Source organism: Lathamus discolor, chromosome 3 (assembly GCF_037157495.1).
Source record: "Lathamus discolor isolate bLatDis1 chromosome 3, bLatDis1.hap1, whole genome shotgun sequence".
Lineage (NCBI taxonomy): Eukaryota > Metazoa > Chordata > Aves > Psittaciformes > Psittacidae > Lathamus > Lathamus discolor.
In genome coordinates, this window is record NC_088886.1 from 8,031,947 (window position 1) to 8,049,110 (window position 17,164).

Here is a 17,164-nt window from a genome sequence, read left to right on the forward strand (position 1 = left end):
TATTTCCCATGTTAGCCATTAAGCTCCATGCACTGGAAAATGTCTGCTGCTTTAATGGACCACCTTCTCATTAACTCAGACACCTGTTTAAAAAGATGCTTCCTCTGAAGCCTTTCTGCTGTAGCTTGCAACATGTACTGCCACAGAAACTGAGATCAGAGACAGGTATATGCAGAGCTTCTGAAGGGAAGTTATATTCCCTGCTACTCCACGTGCCCACATTGACAACCCAATTTTCAATCTCCCTTTTGGAAGCAGGAATTTCACACAGGCAGTTCAATAGCACTCACTGATAAAGGAAATTTGACATGCAATACTGAAATGATTATTGGGGGCGCATTTTGCGGTTAGAAATCAATAGCTAAATAAAAATTACAGCTTAATAAAATTCCCATATGGATACCCATGGCACAACCCTATCACAGAAGATAAACAAGCATTTTAAATGTCAAAATAACACAGAAGTAATTTTCTACAACAGTGTATCGTCACCCAACAAGCCTCCTTCTCCTAGTCCTCGTACCTTGCAAGATCTATTCGGGAAGTTGCCACATCATTGCTGCAAACCCAAGCAAAGCAAATATATGAGATTTTATTCTCTTCTAAAATACGTCCACTTTACAGCTGAAATTTCAGTAGTTCAGTTTCAAATTGTTCAGCTCCCAGTTTCCCCCACACACACTGCTAAATGCCACAAACTTTCAAACACATTTTATCCTTTTCTTTTCCTACCTTCCTAATGTCTACATAACCACTTTAGTTCCGGTTAAGACACTGTAAAAGAAGAAATTATCAGAAACGAGGACAACTCCTAAATTCCCTTTCGTAACACTGAATCCAAGCTGCCACTTGAAAGTTAAAACAAGAGAGTGACCTGTTGCTAGCACAACAGCAATAATAGAACGTAAGTAATTGTTTGGAGTTTGGCTTGTGCATCTTGTACACTCCTCAGATTTGAAATTATACATCCCCTCAGCCTCAAAGTGCATGAAATGCTGCATAATATTGTAGGTAAGGCCCTTTTTTTGCCCCCAATCACAAACGGTTGTGCTTAAAAATCTGTGCAAAAAATAGCTTTGAATTTTGACTGAGACAGACACAAAGGCTACCTTAGAGTGAAACATTAGGAATTGCTAGGATCAACAAAAGGTTTTCAGGACAGACATGGAGATGTTCGAGACAGCCAAGTGCCTGTGGGCACATCAGATGCTACACAGCTCTATTCAAGCATGAGAAGTTTTGCTATGAATACACTCACTCGATAATAGACACCTGTAGGTTCATTTATTTTACTGTCTACTATGTTCTCAGTCAACCATCCACACTTATGAACAAGATCTTCATCAAGAAAAAAAAGCAGTAATTAAACAAAAAATGAAGAATACTTAACCGAAATCCACCCGAGAAGGCATAAGACATATACTTAATTTGCGTCTCTTATCAGAGGTAACAGGTTGTTTTCAAAGGGGGGGGGGGGAAGGGGAAATAAACCAAATCCACATGGCTGCCTAGAATCACAGATGTAAATGCAGTAAATAGAACAGTCAAACTTTATATGTCAATTCGACAAAAATAGGATGCATTCCTAAACTGCATGGACAATTCAGGCTTAATTTAGAACACCACAACCATTAAAAGTACTTAATCTGCCACCAAGCACTTTCTATTTACTGGAGTTCAGCAGACTTAGTTCAGAATTCAAGGGGGGAGAAAAAAACCCCACATCATGAAATTTATTCTAATGCTAAGCTTTTGCACCCAAACAAAACCAACAGGCACACATTGCCAAGCAATACCAGTGCAGCTTCACTGCCCCAGCCAGGGCTGCTATGTGTGAGGCTTCTCTTCAACCCTTATGGGGCTTCCTATCAGGGCTGTAATTCTTGAACTTGTCAAAGCATTTGTAGATCACAAGTCTGTCCGACTAAATGCTTCCTGCAATTTTGTTAATTACATGTCAAGGTCCACAACTACTGAATGACTCCCATCCTAGAAAACAGAGAGCTCTCCGGTCACCCTCCAGAATTCAAGTCTCAATTGGTAATCCTATAGATTTCTCTGGAACATATCCCACTGTCATGGATTGGAAAATACTGTTAAAATATGCAGTTATACCACTAGATTATTATTTTCCTCTTCATTTTTAGTCCTGTACAACCATTTACTGTAAATGGCTTGTTTTGGGCCATATGATTCTATGATATACATTTCTATATATGGGAACAGAGATCATGGAATTATAGAATGGTTTGGAAAGAACCTTAAATCTCATCCAGTTTCAACCCCCTGCCTTGAACACTGCCAGGGACGGGGCAGCCACAGCTTCTCTGGGCAGCCTGTTCCAACGTCCCACCATCGAACCACAAACAGCAGGCAAGTGCAACCCCAAGTTCATCTTCCCCTTTTCACGGCCATCCCTCCTAGAAGCGGCCAAGAGCAAGGCTTTCACATTAACACCATCACCACTCCACACCAGCGTTATCCTCCACTGTGAGGAAAGCGATATAAGGAAATACCCGGCTTTTTTGTGCGGTTGGTATTTTCCCCCCTCTGATTCGTCATAAAGATGTGGATTAACAGATTCTCTCGGCGACGGGGTTAAAACCCGAACAATGGGACACATTTCCCTGCGGGTGCCCCACACGGCCGAGGGAAATAGGATCCGCTGCGCCGGGACAGTTACTTACTGGGGGATCAGATGCTGCTAAAAATACGGGAGGGGAGCCCCCGGCTGCGGCGAACGCGCCCGGACAAAGCTCGGGCGGTGCAGGCGCCCGCGGTCCCCGTCCCGGAGCGTCACCGAGCAGCGCACCGCCAGACAGTGATGTCACCGCGGGCAGGCGACAAAGGACGCGGCACCGGACGGACGGGCCCGATCCCCCCCTCCATCCTCCTCCTCTTTCGGGACCCCGCGGCCGCCTCCCGGCCGGCAACGGGCCCGGCCCGCCTGGCGCTCCCCGCCGGAACCTCGCGTCCCGCCGGCCGGAGGCCCAAGCTGCCAGACGGGAGCAGACAAAGCGGCTTCCCCCCCTCTACGTGTGAGCGGAAAGGGAGAGGTTCGGGCGGCCGTCCAGCGCAGGAGCGGCGGCGGCCTCGGCCCGGCTCTCAGGGCGAGCGGCCCGGCGGCTGCCCCGTTCCCCTCTCCTCAGCGCCCTACCCAGGTCCCCGCCGCCTCCCGCTATCCCCCCGGAGGCCACCGGCCTCCGCTCGCGGCCGCGGCGCTCCCCGCCCTCTCCCCTACCTGATATGGCGGCGGCGGCTCCTGATCCGGTTCAGCCCCGTCCCCGTAGCTGGCCCTGTCCGACTGGGACTCGTGAAGCAGCGAGATGTCATCCGAAGTGGGGGACTTGAGGCAGTTCCCCATCTTCCCCCCGGGGCACGGGGCTCCCCCTCCGCCGTCTCCTCCTCAGGAACGGACCGCCAGCCCCCACCGGCGGCGGCTCCGCGCCCTCAGCCTCCCCGCCGCAGCGCGCAGCCCGCAGCCGCCCCGCCGGGGAGGCTCATGCCAGCCCCGGCCCTAAGCGGCTTAGCAGCAGCAGCAGCAACACCAACCCAGCCGCCTCCCGCTTCGCTCCGCAGCCGCCCCTACCCCCGAGCAGGGGGGGGCGGCAGGACTGGCCTCCCACCCCCCGGGGGGGCGGCGTGAGGCAGCGGGCTCCGGTGGGGTCCGCCCGCCCCACGGCAGCCCGGCGCTGTTCTGCTTCCTGGTCACCAGCTCCCTGCGCACTGGGCTTTGTCGCACAGGCCGCCCTGACTCCTCCTCTCACTCCTCCCCACCGGGCCAGGTTAGCAGCCGCGAAGCCCCGCTGCGCCGTGCCCAGCCCCACAGCGGGGAAACCCTGCCCGCCTGTGGCGGGGCGAGGGGAAGCGGACCGGCGGCCCCGGCAGCGGGCCGTCTCCTGTGGGGCGGCGAAGCTTCCCCCCGGCCCCAAAATGGTGGTGCCGCTTGGCTCCACCCCCGGGAGCGCTGTGTTTGTGTTTGTTTTCCGGGCATGGTGGCGCGGCTGGGGCGGCAAGGCCGCCCCGCACCGGCGGAGCGGGGGCGGCGGCTGCAGGGCCGTCCGTGTCCCCGGTGCTCCGCGCCACCCCGGGCCGGCCTGTGGTGTGTGTGAGGCCAAGGGGCCTTCCCCGCTGTGTGGTACGCCGCTGGGTTGTCGCTCAGGGAGGAAACGAGGTTCCCCTGGTGCTTAGTGCTGGCATTACTCGAGTAGGCTCGTTTGTAGTTGACCTGCGAGTGTGGAGCAGAAAAAGCAGCAGGCATGTCTTGTCAGTCACGCTTCTGAAGGTGCAGCCATTGAGGATTTTTATGTGATAAGCAGATCATAGAATCACAGGATGGTTCGGGTTGGAAGGGAACCTTAAAGCTCACCCAGTTCCAACCCCTGCCACGGGCAGGGACCCCTTCCACTAGAGCAGCTTTATCCAAGCCCCTGTGTCCAGCCTGGCCTTGAGCACTGCCAGGGATGGGGCAGCCACAGCTTCTCTGGGCACCCTGTGCCAGTGCCTCAGCACCCTCACAGGGAAGAGCTTCTGCCTAAAATGTAATCTCAGTCTCCCCTCTGAGATAAACCATGTATTGGGCTCCTTTATTTCTTCGTGAAAAGTTTACTTATGCTTGCTTACACATAGTGATCAATGCAAATGTCATGAGAGTGAATGTCCCTTTCACTGCATGAGCATGCTAGTGCAGACCTGCACAGAGGAGAGGGACTTTTTTCTTTTCATTTACAGGCTGATCCTTTTAAGTTTTCTTTCCAGCTTTGTCCTCTGGGACACTTCCTCAAAAGCCCTCCCTGGCTTTCAGAGTCAGACTGGGAGAAATATTTACAAACCCATTTTTTTACAGGATGTTTTGATGTGAAGTGAATTCAGTGCGAAAGAGAACAGATAGACAGTACAGTCTGTAAAGAAGTACAACAGAGCTACTTTTTATCCCCAAGTTTTCTGCTGATCCGTGTCAGTCCTGGTTTGCGCAAGAGCTTCCATCTTGGGTCAAATATCTATAAACCAGTTGTTCAGAGGGTCACATTTGTGACCTTTCCTTAAGCATTTGGGAAGGCCTGTGGTGGATCTCAGTCTGGGAACAGGCTTTTTGCTGATTATCCATGTGAGATTTCCCCAAAGATTTCATTTTATTACTATTTAGGAGTTTTGTTTTGCTGCTTATTGTGGATCACCTAAACAGCCCCAGTGTAAAATGTGTATGTAGCACTAGAAATCTCATTGTGGCATTTATGGTGTTCAAACACAGGTTTGAGCTTTTCTAGGAAACCGAGAATAAAAATGTTGCGTGAATTGTGAACATTGCTCATGCTGGAGAGGTTTTGCAATGGATTGCTGTAAATAGTGTGGTACATGACTTAGTCGTTTGGGTGTTTATGCTATGAGTATGTTGACTTGGTTTAATAGAATTAGGCAAGCGATCATTCGAGAGGATCCAGTGAGCCACTGCCTCACCCTGTCGTGATTTCAAGGTTAAGGCAATGTCAGAGCTGGCTTCTGTGAGAGCCTGGTGGTGAGACTCTAGCTGTGCCACTGGTATTTTCAGCTATGCAGTGGCAACATCAGAAACAGGATTATAGGAAACTAGAAAGACTTCTTTATTCAGCTGTCATTCATGGTTTATTCTCTCTGTAGAGCTTCATCCTGTGTCATTGGTATAGCTTAGTATAGATCACAAGCATGTGTTGCACTGTGCCTTGCAGTCCTGATTGTGTACAGCGTGGTGGTCCTGTGGGAGCATGTGGTGCCTCTCTGCTGACTGGCATCCCAAGATCCCTTTTCTTTGGAAACCAGTGTGCAAACATGGGTCTCTGGTGTGCAAACATGTGTCTCTATTCTCATCCTGATATCAGGATGCTGCTGGGATATACTCTGGGATGCCACAGTATAGATGTTGTATTTATTTATCTTGAGGCATGTCTTCAAGAGGAATAACTGCTAAGCCCAGTTAAAATTTACCTATTAGTAGGTACAGGATGCTCCAAATCTGGGCTCTGTTCAAAAGATAGGGACTTGTCAAATGCTGGAAGAGGTCTGGTTGTCATGGTGAACTCACCAAGACCTAAGAGGAAGCAGCAGTTCACGTTGGGCTTTGCAATATAACAGACAAGTCTGTGAGAAAACCCTGTGGGAGCTCCAAACCTGTGAGAAAACTTGTGAAAGCTCCAAATGAGCAAGAGTTATTACCAATCATTACTGGGTTCTTTGAAGTAAGGACCATTTAAATCACTTGGTTTCTAGGCTATTCACTTCTGTCATGTCAGGTAGGCCATTCATAATGGGATTGCACCATCAGCTTAAAGTTGTACAACAGTCCAGGAAATGGAGAATGGAAAATTTCTTGTGTTCACAAATGCACAAATGTTGTCTTTTAATATCCCTGCATATGCTCTGGTGTGGCTGTGAGGCTACTCCTTTTGCTGCCACTTTGAGACGAGAAAAGCAGCTTGGAGACAAGAAAGCAGCTGAAGAGCTTTTCAAGGGAGACTGAATTTTCTAGAGCCTTAAAATAATCCTATAGATGGGAGAAAGAGCCATATAGTGGATTAGGGCTGCATAGATAATACTGATAGAAAGGATGAATGCAGATAGAAAAAAATTGTATCAGATTAACACCAATACAGAACTGGCAACCTAAGTCAATAAAACTTTTTCTTACCAGTACGCATTTAAACAATTGACTAAAATCTGTTGTCAGAATGGAAATGGGGACGTCCAAAATTTGACAGTGCACAGGATTAATGTGCTAGTATGTCTCAGTACAACAATGTGATATACAGGTGTGTTCTAACCACTTCTCAGCAGCTAGAGTCTTCTAAATGAAATGTGTTTTTAAAAAATAAAGATTCATTTAAAATGCTTTTAAAGGGTGCAAACAGTGGAATGTTCATGTTTTAGAGAGGTTTGGTCTGAGGGGAAACAATTTCTATAGTGCTGTATTCTTATGGCTTGTATGAAGTAGCTGGAGATGAGGGATCTTACTGAAAAATCCCTTTAGTTTTGAGTTTAAAATCTTAAAACCACAGAGGACCTGAAAAATCTTTCTTGTTAATAGTTTCTCTGCAAAGGTGACATCATAAATTGCCTAATTTATAGATAAAAGACCGTTTGGTGACTTCATCATACATGATCCATGGTCATCTTATTGTTGGGCAACGTTTTGGGTGTGCTTAATGTGTCATGCTCAACAAAAGTTTTTTAAAGACCTTTTCTGTCCTCAGCATGGAAAAGCTTTTTCACTTCCTTTTCTTCCATCAGGCTTATTTTCCCAGCATTTAGCATCTCTTATTATGTCTTATCTTTCTTCTGGATAAGATTGTTTTCTCAATCCATATACGGAAGCCCAGTTAAGTTCGGAGTGCAATCTTTCCATGCCATGGTACCAGTAGGTTCGGAGATAGCATTGTTTGCTAAGGTAATGTTGGTGAGTCATAGAATCATAGAATCATAGAATAGTTAGGGTTGGAAAGGACCTCAAGATCATCTAGTTCCAACCCCCCTGCCATGGGCAGGGACACCTCACACTAAACCATCCCACCCAAGGCTTCGTCCAGCCTGGCCTTGAACACTGCCAAAGTAAGATGCATTACAATTTTAAAAGCTTTTTCTGGGAAAAAAAAAAAAAAGATCTTGTATTCTTCTAGAGAATGGAAGTAAATTATGTTCTTCTATTAGATATGTGAATCTGATTATGGGAATGACTGAGTTAATTTATATGGTTGTAAGGAACATAGCATCTTCTAAAAAGCATGTGATTATTTTTAGTTCTGCTGATTTTAGTTGAACCATAGACATTTCTCAGTATTTATTACAATTGTATATTGTTTTCAAGAGAGAGTGAACACAGCACTAGAAGGCAGTTATGGAGCTAATACGTTTCCCTGAAATGCACTTTGTGATGCAGCATTTTCCTCATGTTTCTAAAAATTGCTTAAATTTCTGCTTAAATTATCTCAGTATCACAAATACCACTTATATCAATTTATCCCAAAGATACCATCTTGTTAAGGATATGTTTTCCATAAATAAGTTGCCTTCCATAATAACTATTTTCCTCAGATCCAAAATGCTTTATCACCAAGGAGGCTGCCTACTGAGGCACCTATACTGTATGTCACAAAGAAGAACAAGGAGATATATTTTGGCATTTAAAAATGCAAACAACAAAGCAGACAGTCATCATACAGAAGTAACCTCTTCAAACAAACCCTCTGTCACCCAGCTTTGTGGTGAGTTTTGTGTAGGAGTCAAGTTTTCTTTTTCCCGGCATACCACATAATACCACAGTCTCAACTTCAAGAATGATCAGAGACCTAGAAAACATGATCCAAGAGGAAAGACTGAAAGAATTGGGGTTGTTTAGTCTAAAGAAAAGGAAAGTGTTGGGAAACATGGTAATGATCTTCAAAAATGTGAAAGGTTTCTCCGCAGTGAGAAGGAATATGTTTTTCTTTGTGGGTCTAGGGCAAGAGGTGATGGACTTGGAGATTTAAGGTAGACATTAAGAAATCACTTCAAACTGCAGAAGTAATTTAGCACTGGAAATGATTAGCTGAGAATCTGGCTTACTGGAGGCTTTGAAGGGCGGATTGGGTCAAATGTCTCAGGGATGGTTTTAATTGCAGTAGGTAATACGCAGATAACCTCAGAAGTTTCCAGACTGGTTTATATTGTTTTGTTTCTCTTGAATGACTTACAACAGATGCATTACTGCTGTGTTACTTTAATTCTGCAACAGTAGTCTAATACCTAAAATGCTTGTTCCTCTTTGAAACAGAATTGGGGCATTTATCATTTGTCCAATGTGAATATGCTTTCTGCTGCACAGCTTAAAACACCTCTTGTTTACCTTCTCCTAAGTCTTCCTGGTTTTCTGCTTTTCACCATTTGTCCTGTAGCGTAAAATCTGTTTTCTTCCTGTAGGTAGCTATAGGTCTTCTGCAATGGAAAGTGATAAAATGATGCATGGAAAGATTCATGAGAACCTGTGGAGTGTGATCCTCTGACATACAACCCTGTCCCAGTCCAAGATTACCTATGTCTTTGTCATTCCTTGACAGAAAACTGTTGAAACTGTCTCTGAATGCTGAATGATGTCTGTAGGTACTGTGTTCTGATTTCAAAATTTTTCCTAATATCTGAGATTGCTACAAGTCAAACTCTTCATTACATGTCCTGCCTGTGTTGTTGCAGTTATTTTAGGTATCTGAAGACACTTAACGCTGCTTTGTTTCAGTCTTTCCATACAAATCATGATTTGTAAATGTGCCACATGTTTCACTGTCCTGAAAACTCTTCGTGTGGTCCACTTCCTCAGTGGACATGCAAAGCTAGATGGAGTACTCTAGTTAAAACCTCAGTGTTGAGTAAAAAATGTTATTTAGTATGTGCAATAATATCGTTTATCAAAATTAGTGTCTTTCCTGTTTCATAATACAACAGCTTTGATTTCAATTTGTAGTGCACTGTCACTCCCTATCCTTCTCCATGTAATTCCTGCCTATTCAGATTTTCTTACTTTATGCTTCTCCAGATGATTATTCTGAAGGGTACTATTTTGCACTTCCTGCTGAAACTCTGGTCTGTGACAGCTTAGCTAGCTGAATTGCAGAAGACAGGTTATTGGAGATTGAACAGAAGGAATGTGAGGAGGAACTACTGAAGATTTTGTGTAAAAAGTATTAGGTGACTGCCTCTGGCACTGGGGAGGAATTAGTCTTTGGGAAATTGACTTTACCATCTGGCCAGAAGTGTTTCCCCTCAAGATTCAGTTTTATTTTTTGAATAGTCCATGTGCATGCGCCCTCCTCTTGGAGGGAGAGCAGGCTGGAAGTTCGTACCAGTATTTGCTTTTTCATGCGCAAACAACTCCTGTTGTCTGATGGAATACTGTGCTTTCTGGGAAAAAGTTACAGAAAACAGCTACATCATGCAGAAAGCAGAATGATCATAAATTAAGTCTTCTTGATTTCTCTAGTGCTATGAGAAGGGATATAAGAAGGTAGTTGTACAGTCCCAGTTGGTCTGTCCTGGTTTTGTTGTGTGGGGATTCCTATAACACGTGAAAATCTTGATTGTTTAAGCTTGCTTACATGACGAAAGAGGAGGAAGGCCATTTTTTTCTCAGCAGAAGAAATCACACACTGTTTAAACAAACACTTCCCACACACTGAAACAAGACAGCTAAAGGTACTGTAAGTCTATTCCTTTAATTTTTTTTATGTTTCAAAATTACTGTGTCTAGGAATAAATTATTTCTCTTTTGATTTATTTTGAAGTGCATACCTGCAGTTAGTTTTTGTAAGGGAAGATTTTTCCCTCTTTCTGTTAAGTTTATGGAAACTACACACTGTGGAGATACTTCCTTTTATTGTTTTTTTGGAGGTGTTATCATCTTAACAGGAGCATCCTAACAGTGGACATTCAGGCTGCTTTAAAAACTCATGTATTAAGATACATATTCATTTAGGGCTGTCTAAACCAACATACACTTCAGTTGTGTTCTGGACTGCGTGCTTTTCCACAAAACTCATGTAGAAGACATTACAGAATCTCTGCAAGATGCAAGATGATTGTAATGACGTGTATTGCCTCTGACTCATGAGCTGTACACCAACACAGTGCAAGGGTTAAGGACAAGATAAAATCACTTGCTGCTGTTTTTGTTTCCTGAGGGATTATTGGTTTTATGCAAGAAATAGAGAGTGGAGTTGCTTTTGTGAGGACTGTGACAGAGTTTGAAAGTATGGGCTAAAAGTGTTTCTGCCAATTGTGATGCCATTCATAGCTTTTGTATCAAAATTTGGATACAAAGATCTCTGTTGTAGAAGCCCCATCTTGTGGACAAGCAATCAATGACTACTTCAGCACAACTGAGATATAAAATATTTAGAAAATCTGAAGGTATTTTGGTATTTGGTAGTAATAAACTGGAAAGTCTTCATATTGCTGGACAATATGGAAACTTCATTCATGTGTAGAAAGCAGCATATGGTTTTTGAAGACTATTTCCACAGGTGAGAAATAGTGCATTACAAAGAGGTGATAAACAGGGATGGAAACAAAAAAGTCGTCCCTAGAACTCTGGTTTTAGTCTAAGCCAGCTAAAACACTAACAAGTCTTGAATTCTCAGAGTAATTTCCTTTTGCATTTCTATAGTATAGTATAAATTAGCCCTTGGGTGGCAAAATCATCTAAAGGCTGAAGTATATTCTTTGAAAAAATTCAGACGGAATAGCAAAGTATGCATGATAACTGAATCTGGAAACTTTGAGAATATCCTTAAGGATATACTTGGTTTCAGCACAAAGTAATGGAAACGGGCAACAACTCCAGACTCACTGAGATGACATACTTGACAGGAAGTCATTGGGGAGTTAAAAAAGAGTGTGAAACAAGCCTGTGATAAAAGCTATTTTCAGATTTCATTATGACATTAGTAGAATAAAATATATATTCTATTATATAATATGCACTTTCTGTTACATAATATACACATAGAAATTCTGTCACTCTGAAGCAATTGGGTTATTATATGATAGTTTTCTATTTCTTCTGTATGAAGAAATAGGAAAATATGATAGTTTTCCATTCAATAATAAAGGCTATAATAAAGTAGCCAGAAAGTGTAGCGACATCTAGGGAAAGCTTGGCAGAAGTGCCTCCATGCTAAAACATCTGTAACTCCATTTTTTGCTTTATGGGTTGGCATTTGATAGCTATACTCCTTGCAAAAAGAATAATGTCTTGAGCAACATAACCTCTTTAGAAGCAAGCATAATGAATATGAGAACGTGATCTTTATTTTAAGGTTTTAGAATGATCCACGTAGGAGTTTTGAGGGGCGATAGTATTGAAAAGCTGCTCTTGACTAAATTTGCAAGTTAGATCTGTGTGAATTTTGAGCAGGAGATGGGTTCATGCTTAAATCCAATCTACTCTTCAAAAGCCAGTCAACATCTCTAACTGAAAACGTAACCATTTTTTTTTCCTGTGAAGGTAATGTCCCCAGGGAAAGTTTGTTTGGCGTGACTTGCTTGGAAGGAATGACAAGAGTAAAAAGGAATATGGCATGTGAATAGGGTGCCATACCAGCCCCTTTGTTGGGAGGGGAACAGAGGTTCCTATTCCTCCAGGCAGATGTCTGACTAATAACAGTGATTAAAAAAGAGACAAAAGTTCATGATCTGGACATTACAAAGCCAGGAAAGAATTTCCTAGTACTTATCAGGATGAGCCTGGGTGAAATCTTCACTTTAAAGCCATATCAGGAACAATTACCTCTAAAAGTAAGCGATTTTCTGCCATTTTACAGTTTAGTTTAAAATAACTGTTTACTTCATATAGATTTTCATCCTTCAGTAATCTGGGAATTTCACAGTCACAACTTGTTCATAACATAAATAGATGTAAAAAAGTCACTGTTTTTAATCAATTAACAGATAAAACTGTAAATGCACATTACCAGCATGTTGTTAAAATAGTCTCAGAAAAGCCTGCCAATGCTTAGGAGTTCCTCACTGACTCCTTTTGATTCTCATAGCAATCCAAAGAAATAGAATTCTATATTTTGGTCAAGGGCATCTTTAAGGAATTGTATGAGCCAGGGCAAAACCTTTGAGAAAGATGCATATTCTCAGTTGTGGCCTTGGTCTGTTCCTTAAGGAAGGGAATATTAAGCCTTTAGCAATATACAGGACTAAATCTTTTACCTGAGAGTAAATTCTGCCGGAACCAGTATATGCAATAAAAATACACATCTTTCTTAGTGTGAAATGAAGTCATGAAAGAAGCTTTGTTGCTCCTTTCTGTAGAAGGTGTTTCTTCCTCAAGAGACAGGGAACAGCAGATGCTAGTTTGACCCTCAAGGGAGGAGCATATGAAGTGTGAACAGCTACTTAAAATTCCCTGCACTCAAGTAATAAAGCATGAACAGTTCAACAAGAGGAATACAGACATATTAGTGTGGTGTGAAATCTAGAGAAGAAGCTGTAGTCTAGGAAAAGAAAATGAATATGTAAAGCCTGTAATAAAAGGGTGTTGGAAAGCAAGAATTTGTTCCAGAGGTGTCCAGGGAGGGAATAATGAGTGTTCCACCAAGTACATTCATTGTAGTACAGAGAAAGGGCAACCTCTGGTATAAAAGACAGCCTGTGTCCTTACTCTGAGCAGCAGACTCAAGAAAGCAAAAAGTCTGTGAAGGCATATGAGATACAGGCAAGCATTCAGTGGTACTTCTCATATTGGATTGTATTAGAAACTAAAGTTGCTTTTATATGCCCATATAGGAGGAAGGAAACTGATGGCATCAAGACACTGAAGAGTAATCTGTCATACATTCCCCTGCTAGTATGTACGATAAAACATTCAGTTGCAGTGTATCATAAACAGAGGTTTAATTGCTAAAGTTGCAGAGTAATATGCATCTCTTGTACTAATAGATTTTTATTAAGAAGATACAGCAGGACTGGAAGCTCAGAGTTTTAAGTGTAAACTTGCAGTAATCCACTGCAGAAGAGCTGTGTGGGTGTATAAAATTGATTTGAAAAGGAATGAAGAGGTGTGAATTGCTACTTTTTAGAGATAAAAACTTAGTGCACAGGTAGGTCATGTGTACTAAGCACATGAAAACAAGTCTTCATCCTTCTCTCTTTATTGTGCATATTTTTGTAAATGTTTTCTTTGGTCACTTCTAGCCTTTCTATTATTAAATCTTTGCATATTAAATGTTTATTGATATAAAAACGTTAAGAGATGTAATAATACAGATATATGAAGCGATTTAGCATTAAAAAAGATGGATTTTCAATGGGCATTTGAAAACAAGGCTTGATGTGTTACATTGCTACAAAATTCAATATATGCAGTTGAACTCTGAGCACTTGTGTTCATAATGTATGAAAGGGTTCTCTTAAAACTGTGTCTTCATTATGTCATTTGAATTCCAATTTTGGTATGTAATTTTAGCATAGTACTTTCTGATTTTCAGCAGTGTAGGTTTTTGCAGCTAGATGGGTTGTGCTTTGATCAGATTCTTCTTTTTAATCAAAAGGAGGAAAGCTTTCGCTCTACCTCTTTATAAACTCACTAGAGCCAATCCTTCATACCAGAGTTCATGTTTTATTGACCAGACAGTGTTTTGTCTTGCAATTAACTTCTGCAAGGATACAGTGCTGTAGAAAGTATTAAAAGAACAATACTGTTGTTACCATAATATTTGCCAGAATAATTATTTAAAGTATACAGTTCATTACTTACGTTTTCATGTCTGTGTGGTACATGTATCAGCCTGTTCCATTACTCTGCACCTGTACTGTCTCTGCCTTCTGCTCACTCCTCTTCCAGCCCTGTACCTTTCTCCAGAGCTGTGTTGGTGCCACGTTGCCATGACCCCACTGCTGCTTCCATTTCTCACCACCATAGGAGCCATGTTCCCAGAGACAGATCCTGGTCCCTATGCAAAAACAGATCAGCAAGATAAGGAGAAGGAAAAGCCCCTGCCATCACCAAAACCAGCGTGAAATTCTTCCAAGCCTTGTTCAAAAGGTTCAATAATTCTCGTAGTAAGACACTTTTTCTGGTATTAATGTCATGAACATTTTAAAATGGCATCAGCCATTAATTACTAAACCCAGGACACTATCACAATTTTTAACTCTCTGTTTCTGTTTCAAATTTTCCCCAGTTCAATCCGAACCAAAAGTTAATGCCCGTTGGCTAATTTCCAGTGCATGCCTCCACAGAACAACTGTTGCCTTTAACTGGTGGAGAGATCAAGGCTTGAACTGACAAAAGACATCTGTATCTTGGAAAACAAATTGATGTTTATGTTTTAATTTATAAGTTCCTGGCTCTTTTACGGTTCCTGTTTTTCAAATAACGTCTCTTTGGATTCCTAGCTGATGGAGAGTCAAAATGGAAAAGGCCCATGAGAGAATTATCACAGTACAACATCTGGTCTGCATTGGAAAGAGCAGAGAAAGATATTCAACATCTTTGAGACCAAGAGGCAGCTATGAGGCACTTTCAAAGTCTGTGAAAAATCATGCAGGTTGCAGCCACCTGGGCCAATCTAGTGTTGTTTTGGGATGAGCTACTCTGCTTTCTAGAATCTGGATTTTAATCTCGCTTCAGTATAGATACATGAGAGGTCGGAGTGGTATGAAAGGTGTTTGCTTTTCATAATGTTAATCTGAATCCCAGCATTGTCCTAATTATGTTGTGGGGTTTTGCCAGTCTCCAAATTTTCTTTTCAGCATGTTAGCTAGAAGTCAAAAGGCTGTCTCAGGGCTTTTGGCATAGCTCAATAGGAAAAAAGGATGGAAAGGACTTTGTGTATTTTTGGAAGAATATTTTGCATCCTGCTTTAAACTATTCCAGAAGGTTAAAGGACATTAGCTACACTGCATATTGGCTCGGGTACTGGTATGTCGTTAATGGCAAGTTTTGCTTTGTCTAATTGTTCAGGTTTCTTCAGTCACAGACTATGAGAAATGCAAAGAAATCATGGACCAGCCCAGGCAGTAAGGTTACCACTGGATTCAGAGGGAACAAAGTCCTTCCACCACGTGAAACTTTGGTCCTTTAAGTCATCATAGCTCATGCAGAGCGTAAACAATTTGACATGTATAACAAGAAACACTGCAAATTGTTTTCCAAACAGGCATATACTGCAGATGGAAGAACTGATGAAAATTGTTTATAAATGAGGAACTAAATGTAGATTTTTCAAGAACAAGGTTGCTCTCTTCCTTGCCAAGACAAACAAATCTGATAGAACATCTCATTGCTTTAGGCTGCCTGAGGACCCACTGGAAAGTCTATGGACCTTTCTCCACAGTAAATTTGTGTGTTGTCAGTACATAAGCGTATTGTCCACAGTTGCACTGTGGCAGCTGCAGAGGAAGTGGAAGGTTCTCAGGAATACATGAGGGAGAACTAGATTTTTGGCTCCTAACACAGTATGGAGTGCTTTTGGAAACTGTGGAAGTTTATGAGCTGAATGTTACTGCTACAAAAGGTTATCTGTGAGTTAAACATAATGGTAATTAATCTGCTATCTGTAGATCTTGACACTAACAACATGATGAAATTGAGAATTCCTGTTCTTTAGAATCGCAGTTTTCCAAAATGCCTTCATTCCTATAAAGACAGGATTGTTAGATGTTTTCAGTGCACAGATGTTTTTACAAGGCAGTATATAGTCATCCCAAACAACTGTTTTTAATGGGACAGTTATTTAAAAAAGCATGTAACAAGAGCATAAATACAGTCCCTGATACTGACATAAAACATGTATTAGCAAAATAATATAGTTTTATTTCACTCATACATAGCAGGCCCTGGAAATATAAAACTAATCATGTCCTTAAAATACTGTTATAGCTGTAAACATCTGGAAAAGAGGACCAGCAGCATCCTCAGCTGCATTAGGAAAAGCATTGCCAGCAGGTCAAAGGAGGTGAATGTTCTCCTTTACTCAGCACTTGTGAGACTTCAGCAGGAGTAATGTGCCCAGTTTTGGGCTCCCCACAGCAAGGAGGACATGGACATACTGGAATGACTGCAGGTAAGGGCCATGGAGGTGATTAAGAGACAAGAGCATCTGTGATATAGTTGCCCAAAGAGGCTGTGGAGCTGGCATCCTTAAAGATACTCAAAACTTAATTGGGCAAGCTCCTAAGCAGCCTTATTTGGGTGATTCTGCTTTGAGCTGGGAGTTGAACTGCATGGTCTCCAGACATGCTTCCAACCTCAGTGGTATTGTGAATATTTGAAGCAGTTTGCTTGTGTCTGGTCAGCATTTTAGCTGGAACTTGACTGCATAGGAATCCTAAAGAAAGCAAAGTCTGTAACCCTAGAAATACATCCAGATGGCTGAGGCCCAGAAAAGGCATAATGGGAGCTGCTAAGTATTTTGAATGTCTCATCAGAGTGATATTTCACTTAAAAATACAAATATAGAAGTGACTTGGGTCTTCTTATCGATGACATTGAATACCCAGTGATCACTGGTATGATCTCTCGTTTCAGCTGGACTGTAAAGGGTAACAACTTCTCTCTGAACACCTATTTTAGTTTAATCTTGCTCTGAAAAATCTTACCATATACTTTATTCTATAAATGAGTATTTGATGCTTTATGGTGCAGAATTAATTTGTT

At 42.3% G+C, this 17,164-nt stretch overlaps 1 protein-coding gene and 1 long non-coding RNA gene across 6 annotated transcripts in view; both read right to left on the bottom strand.

Annotated features, from left to right (window-relative positions):
• Positions 1-3,932, bottom strand: part of RNF11 (ring finger protein 11) — a 34,932-nt gene extending 31,000 nt beyond the window's left edge. Inside the window, exon 1 of the mRNA XM_065673371.1 lies at positions 3,242-3,932. Within this exon, the coding sequence (XP_065529443.1) occupies positions 3,242-3,364 (123 nt within the window). The 5' untranslated portion in view covers positions 3,365-3,932. The remainder of the gene's footprint in view (positions 1-3,241) is intronic.
• Positions 3,933-7,863: 3,931 nt separating this feature from the next.
• The window catches only part of LOC136011500 (uncharacterized), a 32,552-nt gene continuing 23,251 nt past the window's right edge, over positions 7,864-17,164 (bottom strand). For 4 of the 5 annotated variants that reach the window (XR_010611398.1, XR_010611397.1, XR_010611401.1 and 1 more), the window contains 2 exons: positions 14,261-14,456; positions 7,864-8,940 (listed from right to left, as the gene is read on the bottom strand). This is a non-coding gene — a long non-coding RNA (uncharacterized LOC136011500). Of the gene's footprint in view, positions 8,941-14,102; positions 14,176-14,260; positions 14,457-17,164 lie in introns of those variants that run through there. The other variant, XR_010611400.1, reaches the window with a different exon arrangement.